Source organism: Rutilus rutilus (assembly GCF_951802725.1).
Source record: "Rutilus rutilus genome assembly, chromosome: 2".
Classification (NCBI taxonomy): Eukaryota; Metazoa; Chordata; class Actinopteri; order Cypriniformes; family Leuciscidae; genus Rutilus; species Rutilus rutilus.
In genome coordinates this window covers 8,657,386-8,670,263 of record NC_140210.1, presented here as the reverse complement: position 1 = coordinate 8,670,263, position 12,878 = coordinate 8,657,386, and the positions used below count along the sequence as shown (strand labels likewise).

The following is a 12,878-nucleotide window of genomic DNA, read 5'->3' as shown; positions in this document are numbered from 1 at the left end:
TAAGTTTGTTTTAGTGAGTTTTCGTTACTTGATTCCTGTTAGTAGTTATGGCGCTTTTCCTATTTTTTTATTTTTTTATTGGTATTTAACAAGACAACACGAAATGAAATATTCAATTAAAAGTAAGAAATTACAGACTGTCTCAATTTAAACCCTTCCAGAACCCTCCCACCCACAAAAAATAATAATAATAATAATAATTTAAATAATAAAAAAAAAAAATAATAATAAATAATCATAACCAAATAATTGAAAATAAATATATTCAAATAAACATTCCTCTCTCTAGTATTGGTCTTTCCTCTTTCCAGTAACAGTAATCTTTTATGTAATCTAGGACAGGTTCCCAGGTCTTCTGAAAAGTTTTAAGGGATCCTGAAAGCAAAAATCTTAACTTCTCAAGGTTTATACAACTAAAAACTTCTTGGATCCACCTGTTGTGCGATGGGGGAGTCACATGTTTCCATTTGAGAAGAATGGCTCGTCTAGCTAATACAGAAGTAAAGGCAATAACCTGGCGAGATGAGATAGTCAAGTCAGGTCTCGAAGGAATGCCAAAAAGAGCAGTCAAGGGGTTAGGGTCCAACTCTATGTTAAGAGCATTATTAAGTGTATCAAAAACATTGGACCAAAAGTCTGTCATCCGAGGACAGCTCCAGAACATATGAAGATGATTAGCAGGAGACTGCTTGCAACGATGACAAGCATCACTCATATCTGGGAAATTTTTTGCCAATCTGGCATTAGTTAGATGAGCTCGGTGGAGCACCTTACATTGCAATAGACCATGTCTGGCACATATGGAAGAGCAATGAACTAATCTTAGAATTTCGTCCCATTGATCATCGGTAATAGAAACACCCAGGTCATTCTCCCACAACTCTCTCAGAGAAACAGTAGGGTCTGCATTAAGTGTACTTATTAAGTCGTAAATAACTGAAATGAGATGTTTCTGGCCTGCACCTAAAGTGAGAAAATGATCAAGAGGGCATTCAGGCGGACGGTTGGGAAAGTGAGGAAACAACTTCTGAACAAAGTGTCTAATCTGAAAGAAACGAAACAAATGATTATTGGGCAGATTGTACTTAGCGGACAAAGAGGGAAAGGATGCAAACACCCCATCTTCATACAAATCATTCAGCTCGACAAGTCCGTTAACTGACCAGATTCGAAAAGCAGGGTCAGAGCAAGATGGGGAGAAAAGATGATTATTTAAGATAGGTGTGTGAATAGAAGTTCTGTGTAAACCAAAATGTTTCCTAAACTGGATTTATGGCGCTTTTCCACTGCATGGTACGGCTCGGTACGGTTCGGCTCGCTTCGCTTTTCCACTGCGTGGTACGACTCGACTCGGTATACGGCACGGTTCGGTTCGGTTCGCTTTAGCTCGGTTGCTTTTCCACTGCAGTTAGTACCGCTTCAAAGTGGGTGGGACTGATCGTTATAGTTGCAGCCGACATCATCGTAAACGCGCCACATTTCAAACGCACCACACAGGAACAATGGAGCCTATCGAGGGGATGGTGTTCTTGATTCTCGGCATGTGGATGTTTTTAACTGCGAGACGGAGAAATGTGTTTAAAATGAGGCTGATGGCAGCGAAACAAAATACTGCTAAAAAAAAACAAAAGAGTCTGGGAACTCTTAGAACGAAGCGCAGATGACGACATCACGGTTTGACCAATCAGTGATCTGCAGTGTTTTCACGTCACATTTTAGTATCGGTACGGTACGCTTGGAACTTCAATAGAGGTGGTACTATTTGAAGCGAGCCGTACCATACCGTACCATGCAGTGGAAATGCGCCATAAGTGAGCCGTACCGAACCGAGCCGTACCGTACCATGCAGTAGAAAAGCGCCAAAGCGTGCTGTGCCGAACCGAGCCGAGCCGTACCGTACCATGCAGTGGAAAAGCGCCACTAGTGACGAATACTCATCTAGTTATGTAGTAGTGGTTAGTTAATTGGTTTATTGTGTCTATCACTTAGAGCTTATTACTCACAGCTTGTCATAAACCAATCAATTATTATGACTTGGTTAATATCAGTCAGTTACTCAGTCTGAATGACAGAAGCAAACCCAATGTGGCTTTGACCTTTTGTTTAAACTAACTCAGTTAGCTAGTTAGTGGCTGTTAGGGAGTGACTGGTAGTGGATTGTTTGACTATTTTTGTTTGTTTGTGAATTAAAACACTTGTTAACATTTGTAAGTTTAACTTTTATTTGTTACTTTACCTTTGTAGTTTATGTTACAAATGTTTAAACGGACACCTCTCTCCCCTGTCTCTCCTCTCTCTCTCTCTCTCTCTCTCTCTCTCTCTCTCTCTCTCTCATCTCTCTCTCTCTCTCTCTCTCTCTCTCTCTCTCTCTCTCTCTCTCTCTCTCTCTCTCTCTCTCTCTCTCTCTCTCTCTCTCTCTCTCTCTCTCTCTCTCTCTCTCTCTCTCTCTCTCTCTCTCTCTCTCTCTCTCTCTCTCTCTCTCTCTCTCTCTCCCCAGTCTGCTGGTCCAATGGGCAGCGGCAGCATGCAGCTGTTGGAGACAGATTTTTCCCGCACTCTAACTGGACTGGTAGATCTGCATCTCTTCCATCAGAAGAGCATCCCAGTGTTCCTCAGCGCGGTCACCATCGAGCTGTTCAGCCGCCAGACTGTCACCTGATTTACCCATCAATGCTCGACCACACAGTGTTCAGGGAGCTCTCACACACACACACACACACACACACACACACACACACACAGAGCAAGACACAAATATCTACAGAACTCCTGGGTGTGATTATTTTTGATGAGCCTTTTTTTTATTCAGATTTAGCATTGGAAGTTGTCGTAGCTTGACAATCTTTATGGCAGCATTTCAGTAGTATAGTCTATTGTGTGTTTTTCTTTTTCTTTTAATGCTATAAACCCCACACTGTGTTGTTTAAGAAACAGGTTAACACAAATACCAGGGAAACCTAGAGCTGTGCAGTCCTGTTTTTATGAACATCATCTTTCATGGCAGTTTATTTGCCCATATCGAGGAAAAAATAAAGACATATTAAACTTTTCAGTCCATTATTTGTTTTGGGAACTAACGGATTTCAAACCATTCATTGTGTTCAAGTGAATAATGATTCATACGCCCGGTTAGAAGCTGCTTTTATTGTGTTTCACTTCAACTCAACTCAAATAACCTAATGATTAATTGATAAACTAATATCTCCATTGAAACCACAATAGTTGCCTGGCAGTGCATCAACTTTTATGTCTTTTAAAAATGTTTGCTTTGTACAATTTGGCACCAAATCCTAGAGGATGTGGGAGTATTTAAATTCCCTGGCCATTTTAGCTGGCAGTGGTTATTACTAATTTTTTTCTTTTTTCATCTTCATTTGAATGCCACAGTTTCCTACAGTACACACATTAAGATTTAATCTGAAATGACTCATACTGCTTTCAGATGAATTTTGTCTCAAATCTGTCGCACAAGCAATGCAAAGTGCCATTGTGCCAAAGCAATTAGCAAAGAATGTTACTCTCATCCTGTATCCGTGGTTTCAGGTAGTGTGCGGAGCCAGTATCTCTGCTTTCTTCTCATGCCAGTGAATTCATTGCGGATTCAATGTCCCTGCTGTTAGCTGTTCCTATTATATGCAAACTCAGTCTTTGGCTGGCAAAATCAATTCAGAAAAACAGCTACTATGCACAGACTCATGCACACACTCTCAAGCTCTCTTCCTGTCACTTTTGGCCCCTGTTTTCATACTTTAACCTACTTCTTCAGTTTTTTATTTAATATCATTTGTTTAACAATTCAGTGGGTCAAGAATCTTTGGCCTTTAAATCGAATCTCCTTTTATTCTATGATACCCATTTTCTTCTTTCATCACACATTTTTATATTTTATTCATTTTATCATTTATCATCTTGAGTCGAATAAGGTGGCCTCTCATTGGTTATTAATGAAAGTTTTTGTTTTTCATGAACGATCCTTATATAATTCAAAGCTTTGGGGTGGAAAAGGCTATATATGCTAATGAGGAGCTGTAAATGAATAAATAATGAATATTTGAGAAGCTTTAGACCAAACTACAACGCTGCAAAAAAAACATATGGACTTCAGACTGAGAGGAGAGATAAGCTGCCATTGTCTTATTACAATGCAAACGTTTAAATTAGGTTAAAGATTACTTTTTGGGCTCACTGTAGTTTGAAAAAAATATATATATTTGTGGTCTGCAAAAGGTACCAATCTTTTTTTACAAAACCATGAAAATGAAATCCAAAATATGTGCAGCATAAAGTGTTCCAGTACTATTGTAGTGCTATGTATGTCAACATCTATGTCATGCTAATTAGCAATTGAGACCAAAAAAGGAGGTCACAAACCGTTCCCCCAGGAAAATTGTCCATCCTTCAAAGTGTCCATGCGTTTCCTCATAGACGTTTGGTAGTTGCACCGATGAGACTGGAGATATCTCTCTATTGTTTGCCTTATCTGTTCTTAGTTTACCATGGCATTTGAAACTAGAGACGGTGTCATGCTCTTGCATTGCCACAGCGACGAGCATTGAAGCAGACAGAGACGGGTTCTCTCGATAGACACAACCCCTGTCACTCAAACTCTGAGACAAGTCGATGATTTGAAGAGGTTTGGGGTATTTTTAACTAGTACAACTCTAAGCGTGAGAATAGGCTTTTGGTATAATAAAGATTAATGCTGTGACTAGAAAGTCTGCCTGTTTGCTTTTGGATCTCACTTATCTTTCTAGATAATAGTGAGTAGAGGCTTTTGCTGCATTTGATTCCTCTTAGGCTTACAGAAAATGTTCTACAACTAGATAACAGTACTTGCGATTATATTAGCAGCCGTAAATCCTGCACACTCAACCTTTTTTCTGTCTCTATCTCTCCCAACATACACATAAAGTAACGTTAGATATCACTAGGCCACAATCACATTAGCTCTCGTAAGCTTGGCTAGCCAATCACGGTTGTTCCAATGTTCCAGAAGAGGTTTGAAGCGGTGTTAGAGGCACCCTAAAAAGATTACAGAGCCCCAGAAGGAATTTTCTTCATCCTTCATTTTTCTGCCTTTCTGTCGTCGCTTTTGATCTGTTTACCATTTCCTTCACTTTCTCTGTTGCAGGGCTTTATTGTCTGACTACCGAATTACTCTCCGTTCGATTCAAAGATTTATATCCAATGAAATGACATTAGAGGTTTCTAACGGAATCTGTGCCGTATCCTTTGTCGCCCTATGTCATTTAAGACAGCCAAAAGTGTTTGTCTTGATGTCATTGTTTTATATAGCCTGGTTAGCCACTGGTTGTTACAGTAGTAGTGCAACTAAAGCAAAATGTGCTTTTTATTCTCATTGAAAAAAAGTTTTATAATTTATAGCAATGTTCAAGCCACATATAAATCATGAATATTTTTATGTATTATAGAAGATTTGTTGGCACTGTGTGTGTGTGTGTATGTATAATTAAGTGGTTGTTTACACTATATAATTTTCAACTAAAAACATACAACTTTTTATGCGTTTTGGATGTTCATGTACACAATACATGTACATTTTGGGGGCCTGAAAACGCAAACTTTTGAAAACGAGAATGATACCGTTATCGTCTCTGTGTAATCTACAAAAATGCGAATTTGTGAAAACGGTGACGTGTATTTCGTTTTCAGTCTATTGGCTTTACAAAGTGCCATCGCCGACTACTGGCCTGACATGAATAATTCAGTCGTTTTTAGTCGTTATCGCAGATCCGTAGGATCATCTTGACAATATTGTCATCTATTCGTGGAAAACCCTAAGACTTTTCCCCAAAAAGACAGGCTATAATTTCTGATAGATATAGCCACCAATAAATAAGCAATATATTTCAATATAGTAAATTGAAATGTGTGTGTATAGATAGATAGATCCATTTTAATTCGTTACATTTATATAGCGCTTTTCTAGGTACTCAAAGCGCTTTACATGGAAGGGGGGAATCTCCTCAACCACCATTATGGTTGAGGAGATTCCCCAAGATTTTTTGCATTGTCAGTACATAAACGGTACTTAAAAGTATGGGATTTTTTTTTATGATAACAATATAGATGAGTTTGTATGGTAGTGTATGACATTACCAAATGTTACTTTCAGAGATGATTCCAGAAAGTGAATGAATACCACTGTGAAAATGGGCCTTTACACGGCAAATCTCTCCCATTATTCCAGCTCATTCTTTAACTCTTTTGTTCTGCGCTCACTGTTCATTTCTCTTTTCCCTCGGGTCTACTGTCATATATTAACGGACAGACAGTCTTTGTGTGAGGATTTTATGGCGGGAGTAGCTATTAAAGGAATCAGTTTTAGGCGATGCAGATTAAAATAATGAAATAATTGACTTTTGCAGCGATTAGTAAGGGTATTCATACAAGGATTTGGGTGAAATACTTAATTTTAGCAATTGGGTATGAAAGGGCTGTTCTAAATTGTGAATACAGTGGCAGCAAAACACCTGCAAACCGCTTCAGACCTGAATATATTTTCAATACTTGCTTTTATATAACGGTTAACACATAATAAACTTGTTTATAATAAGACCTCAGACTTAAACTGGGTTTATGCTAATTTTGTGAGCATTTCACCACAATAGCTTTAGTTTGAGCTACAGTGGAGGATCAGTACGCAGTTGCTAAGCTTAAAATGTTGTGTACACCTTTTATCGGTTTCCTCAAAATCTGCTTCAGTCCAGTCCGTGTGCATTTCACAACTTTTCAGAACATTACGTTCTGTTGTGTTGCCATCTTCAGCTCTCTGTCTCGGCTATAAATGAACTCAATCCTGACAGTGTCAGTCTCATACTGTGTGTTGGCTCTTAATAAGTTCATTGGATTGATTGGCCAAGAAGTGAGCTCAGATGGTGCTCAAGGGTCTGTATTGAGACCTGATATAAACAGTGCAAATGGAGGATGCTTCAGCTGCAGACACTAATAATCGAGGCTAGACTTTTTCTTTGTCAGTACATTAAAGATTAATAATATATATCTCACTTTCACTTCTGACATTCAGTAATACCGTGTCTTCAGCCAGCAGTCAATCGCACTGGGCATACGCAGGGCTCTTGTAATAAAATATGCATTTTAATACTTACATAATGTCAAATATGCCTCAAATAAATAAAAAAGGGCTTGTTTTAGCAGCTTAATGTGACCTGGAAAAAATTTCGCGTTTCGTTAAAGGTTTCTTGGAGAGGACACAAAAAGGTATGAATTTGCAAAGAAAAACAAATTATTTTGCAATATCACTCAAATGCATGCAGGCAGCATTTCAAAAAATATATATTTTATTACACTAGTAAGTTTATGTATGTAGGTCACTAACTGAAATTGGTATGCCTATATTTCTTTATTTGTGGGAATGTTTATATTAGCGTACTGTATGTATGTTTTCTGAGTGACATTGTTTAATGAGAGTGTTTTTAGGGGACATTTGTTTAGACTGTAAGGATGGCATGTGGTGTGTTAGCAAAAGAGGGCGTTAATAATGATTGGTGACTGTCCTTTACCACGCAGTACTGTATGTCCTCTTTTGGGGACGGATCAGGACTGCTGTTGCCATAGTGATTCTGGGTCACTTACCGGTTTTCAAATGCGTTGAGAGACCGGTAGCCACTTTGATGTATGACAATTTTCAAAATGTCTTGTAGTAATTGACATTGGGGGTTTTAAAATAAAAGTTTGATGAATATTCCATTTTTAGATAATTATATAAAAATTAGCATATGCTCTAAGCTACCATGGCAACAGCTGGGATACTTTAAGACATGCATGTATCTCTATTCTGGTACAATATAGCTTTAGTGTGTTACTAAAGACTCATCTTGGTCCACCCAAGGCTACGAACATAAAATGTAGCCTGTGTTTATTACACAGTTCCGGGAGGTTCACAGGGGAGAGACTGTCCGACAAAAAGTCTAGAGAAAAAAATAATTAATGACTGTTTTCAACTAAAAACTGAAAACTTTTAATGCGTTTTGGCAAACGCAAACTTTTTTCAAAGTGCAAGTTTGTGAAAACTACACCATTATTGTCTACGTGTAAACTACAAAAGGGGGGAGGGGAGGGGGGGGTTGGCGCAAGTTTTAAAATAATATATAGAAAAAATTCATTTAATTAAAAAATATATTGTATTTATTTATGCTGATTAGCCGTGTAATAAGCATGATCGCTTTGTTTCTTTTTAGTTTGTTTTTCGATAGTTACCAGTTGACTATATATTATATCTTACATAATTTGATACCAGTGCTGATACTTTGTTTGATTTTAACAAACCCCTAACCCTGAGTTTCCAGACTTAACGACTTGCAGCATTTGCGCAAAAGTGACACTGTTGTGGGCTGTAGGCCTAGTCGAAACGGTGAGTAGGCCTACAGCGTCTCTTTTTGTGGCTTGAGCAAGAGCTGGTGAGTCGTCACTAAGGTGCTGTTTACAAGCCATTGTTAGATATTGGAAGCATGACGTTACTACTTAAACCTTCCACCATTCACTTTATGTAAATATCCATGATCCTCATATGATCCTATTGCTGAGGATTGCATTGTTGAGTAATGCGCCCGTTTGAGGTTTCTGACTGAATAGAAATCGCTACAGCGGATTATTCCCATCTGTGTGCCTTCAAATGTGGCCTGCAATATTTCATCCGCGTTATACTGACCTTGAGGAGCATTAGAGCCATGACCGTTCCAACATTCCTGCCTAGCTCACCAAAGAGAGATAATAATGAGGTAATCAGACCATCTATTTATGTACAGATTCGGTCACACATAAATGATATGGGGTGCATGGCCCATTTACTGTAATGTCACACTTGCTTTAGGTTAGGTAGTATTTCCCAGCCCTGGTATCACTGTAGCAGTAGCCTATGTTCAAACAGTCTTTTCAATTCCATTTTTTGTATTACTATACATTTTACACTGTAGCCTAGCATAGTGCCAGATATGAAACAGTGTGATAATAACACATCTTACTGTTGTTGTTTTTGTATCCACCTGTAGTTCAAACAGTATAGCATGCTGCTGGCAACGCAAAGGTCGTGGGTTTGATTTCCAGGGAATGCAAGAATTGAAAAGCCTTGAATGCAATGTCATGTGCCTTGCATAAAAGTGTCTGCAAAAATGTATAGTAAAGCAAAAGCCAGGTTATTCCATCTTAACATCAACATTACAATAAGTTCAAGACGTTACCTTCTTAATAGTAGTTCATGATGCATTAGGGTACTTTTATTGCATTTATTAGGGGTTCAAGCACGTAGTGCTGAAACCCTATTGTTATTGTTAATTTTCCCATGATGCAGCATTCTCCATCTAGAAATTATCGGGCAGACCGAACCGTAAGTCGTAGAGACTTGAAACTTTGAGGGCTGGTAGTACTCACAGTCACACCGCCTAAAACGTCACCAAGGCCCGCCCTGATCGGCCTGATGAGGGCGCTACTGCGGTCAAAAGTACGAAATGGCTCATAACTCCTAAACCGTTCGTCGTTGGAATCCTACAGAATGCATGCCTCGGATTTGCTCGCCCTTCATGCGACAATTTTGAGTAATTTTGGATTTTGTGGAAAACCTACTTTTGCGCACTAGTCCTCGGCTTTTGGCTCGATCTGAACCAAACCAGTCCAGCAAGATTCTCTGGAGTCTGATTGTCAGTAATTATCAAGAAAATTCAAAATTGGTGGCAAAAAATATATAAATGTCTATAACCACCCAACCATTAGCCCAAATGACTTAAAAATTGGCATGCGCTATCTTTGTACGAGGTGCCATGATAGTCTATGAGGACATTGGTGTATCTCAAAAACATGGCCACCAATGAAATTTGAGTAGCTATCAGACGAGGTTACCAAAGGCTGATCAGATCGAAACTCAGTGAGCATGTTTGACTCATGGCTCTAGAGTTCTGAAGAATTTTGAAAGAAATCAGCCCCTAGTTGGCACTAACTAGTTTTATGCCTCTGTAATCACGTTGTTTTTCACACATACACACAATATTCATGTCATTTACTCCATAGACAAAATAACAGCTGAAAAGTAATGTCAAACTAATAGCTTTCTTTTGTGAAGCAGGTGATCTATTATTAGTCTTATTCATTATATTAAAACTGTGATTCTATAAGAGCCAGCAGTTTTGTGGCAAACAGATAAAGTGAAAGATTTAACAGTTTGTGCACAAAAAGGCATCATCTATCTATGGCATCACTTAGCCTCACACAGACATTAAGAATCAGCATATAAATCTCAGCAATGTTGATAAAAGTATTCGTGCTACAATGCATGATGGGAGTCTGGGTGAGTACCTGTGCTGGTACCTAACATGCACTGCGACATGAAACTTTTAATGTCACCATCGTTGAGATTCATAGGCTGATTCTTGATCTCTGTGCGAGTCAGCATAATACCACAGGTTTTTAAATCTGATTGTCACAACAATGGATCTTACAGTATCACATTTCTACTATAATTAATAATACAAAACTAATAATAGATCACCTGTTTAAACAGAGATTAGGCTCTGGATAAGTTCAGTGAATCAAGTCACTAAATTGTGAGTTTTTTCATCAAAACACAACCATCAACATCTGATTATATTTTCTTTTGGCTTTTGTGCCACAACAAGTGTGTTTTATAAACACACAGTTACAGCAGCCAAAGAAAAATGATAAATTCAAGGATCAAGAGCCCAACTAAAGCAAACACTGATCTCCATCATGGTAACTTTAATGAAACAATAAATCATCCACATATAAACCTCTGTTTCTCAATAACAACTTCTGTAGACAAGCGGCAGAAATAAAGTCAAACTGGTTCGTAAGAAGTGAAGCTGGTAATGGTGTTTGTGGAGTTGTTTAATCCTCCTCTGCTGTGATCTTGAGAGATTTAACGTCTTCTTTTATCTTCAGGTGATTTCATCTAAAGCTGTCGATGAAGTGAGTTGTAGTTTCGGTGTTTCTCTTTCGTTATTTCTCATTCCTTTTAATGATTCTGCTTTTTAGCAGCAGGTGTTCTTCACTAATGCTCAGTCATCACTAAATGAATCACTTTAATCACTTCTTTTAGTGGCCTCAACTGAAATAACTTCAGAGTACTCATAACTATTGGTTTCTAAAAAAAATTATGAATTAAGGTAATCGGTGTCCTCAAATGTTATGAGTTCGCTTAAAGGGTTAGTTCACCCAAAAATGAAAATTCTGTCAGTAATTACTCACCCTCATGTTGTTCCAACCGCGTAAGACCTTCGTTCATCTTCGGAACACAAATTAAGATATTTTTGATGAAATCTGAGCCATGTTTCACTCCTCCATAGGCTTCCAGTGTGACCGAAACTTGCTGGCCCAGAAAAGTTATTAAAGAGATCGTTAATATAGTCCAAGTGACTCCAGTGGCTCAATCTTAAGTATATCAAGCGACGAGAATACTTTTTGTCCGCAAAAACAAACAAAAATAACGACTTTATTCCACTATTCATTTCCTTCTCTCTGGACCTCTAGTTGGTTTGCGTAGTGTTTTTGCGCAGCGCGTCTGTGTTACACGTCACCACGTAGGCTCACTATTGGCCGACGCCGGTCATGTGTGTGTTGCGTGATGACGTGCAACACAGACGCGCAGCGCAAAAACACTACGAGGCCCAGAGAGAAGGAAATGAAAAGTGGAATAAAGTCGTTATTTTTGTTTGTTTTTGCGCACAAAAAGTATTCTCGTCGCATGATAAACTTAATGTAGTGCCACTGTAGTTACGTGGACTATTTTAACGATGTTTTAATAACTATTCTGGGCCGGTGAGTTTCGGTCACACTGGAAGCCTATGGAGGAGTCAAAATTCTGTCAGATTTCATCAAAAATATCTTAATTTGTGTTCCGAAGATGAACGAAAGACTTACATGGTTGGAACAACATGAGGGTGAGTAATTACTGACAGAATTTTCATTTTTGGGTGAACTAACCCTTTAAGTTATTGGATTTGATTTGTGTGTTATATTGTGAGTTAGCAGTACCTCCAAGCACTCTGAGTTCATTTAAAGTTTGTCATTTCAGTGGTTTTACTCAATATAGTGAAGTTTCAGTTATATAAAGTATTTGAATGCAGTGAAGTTTGTGTAAGAAATATCCTTGTTTTAGTGGAGTCAATTAAAATAAGTTCAGAGTACTCATAACTATTGTTTTTTATCAAATGAATTGAATTGAGGTAATCAATGTCCTCAAATGTTTTGAGTTAGCTGAACTTGTTGGGTTTTACAGTGTGCGGCTAATCGCTACACCTGTTTAGAATGTATAATGTAAACATTCTTTATTCATATGAAAATACTAAAATATGAAAATTGCACAGAAACCATCAACCATCTTATTCGTGTGTTTATTAGCTTCTTATTTCAAGTGTAGAAATGTTTCTCTGGTTCGTTCTTCACAGAGCACAGGACAAGGAAATGTACGGGACAATGTCATGCAAAGGGCAAGATTATGTTTATGTTGACTCACATACAATGATTGACAGCTGTAGAGATCAAATGAACGTGCGACGAGTCATAAACTGATACAAATTAGGAAGAGGAGACCGAACTTGCTCTGAACGCTCTTCCAGCTCTTCTGATCGCATAATTCAGTGGGAAATAAATAAAGGGTATTCTATATGACAAAATATTTTGCAAACGTGCATGGTAATAAATCAGTATTTCTCCAAATATGCACACTTTTGAACTAAGCGCCCTAACGGACGCTGTCTGCATGTATGTGAACACAAATAAACCACAGTAGACATGAGTGAATTCATGAGTGTTGATATTCTATTTCAAACCATACATTACAGATTGATTATTTTGCAATCCTGACATAAATAAAGAAATGAATGTCA

General features: G+C 38.2%; 1 protein-coding gene across 1 annotated transcript in view; it reads left to right on the top strand.

Annotated features, from left to right (window-relative positions):
* mad1l1 (mitotic arrest deficient 1 like 1) overlaps positions 1 to 3,050 on the top strand; it is a 66,302-nt gene extending 63,252 nt beyond the window's left edge. Inside the window, exon 18 of the mRNA XM_084402763.1 lies at positions 2,498 to 3,050. Within this exon, the coding sequence (XP_084258889.1) occupies positions 2,498 to 2,659 (162 nt within the window). The 3' untranslated portion in view covers positions 2,660 to 3,050. The remainder of the gene's footprint in view (positions 1 to 2,497) is intronic.
* Positions 3,051 to 12,878: the final 9,828 nt, after the last annotated feature.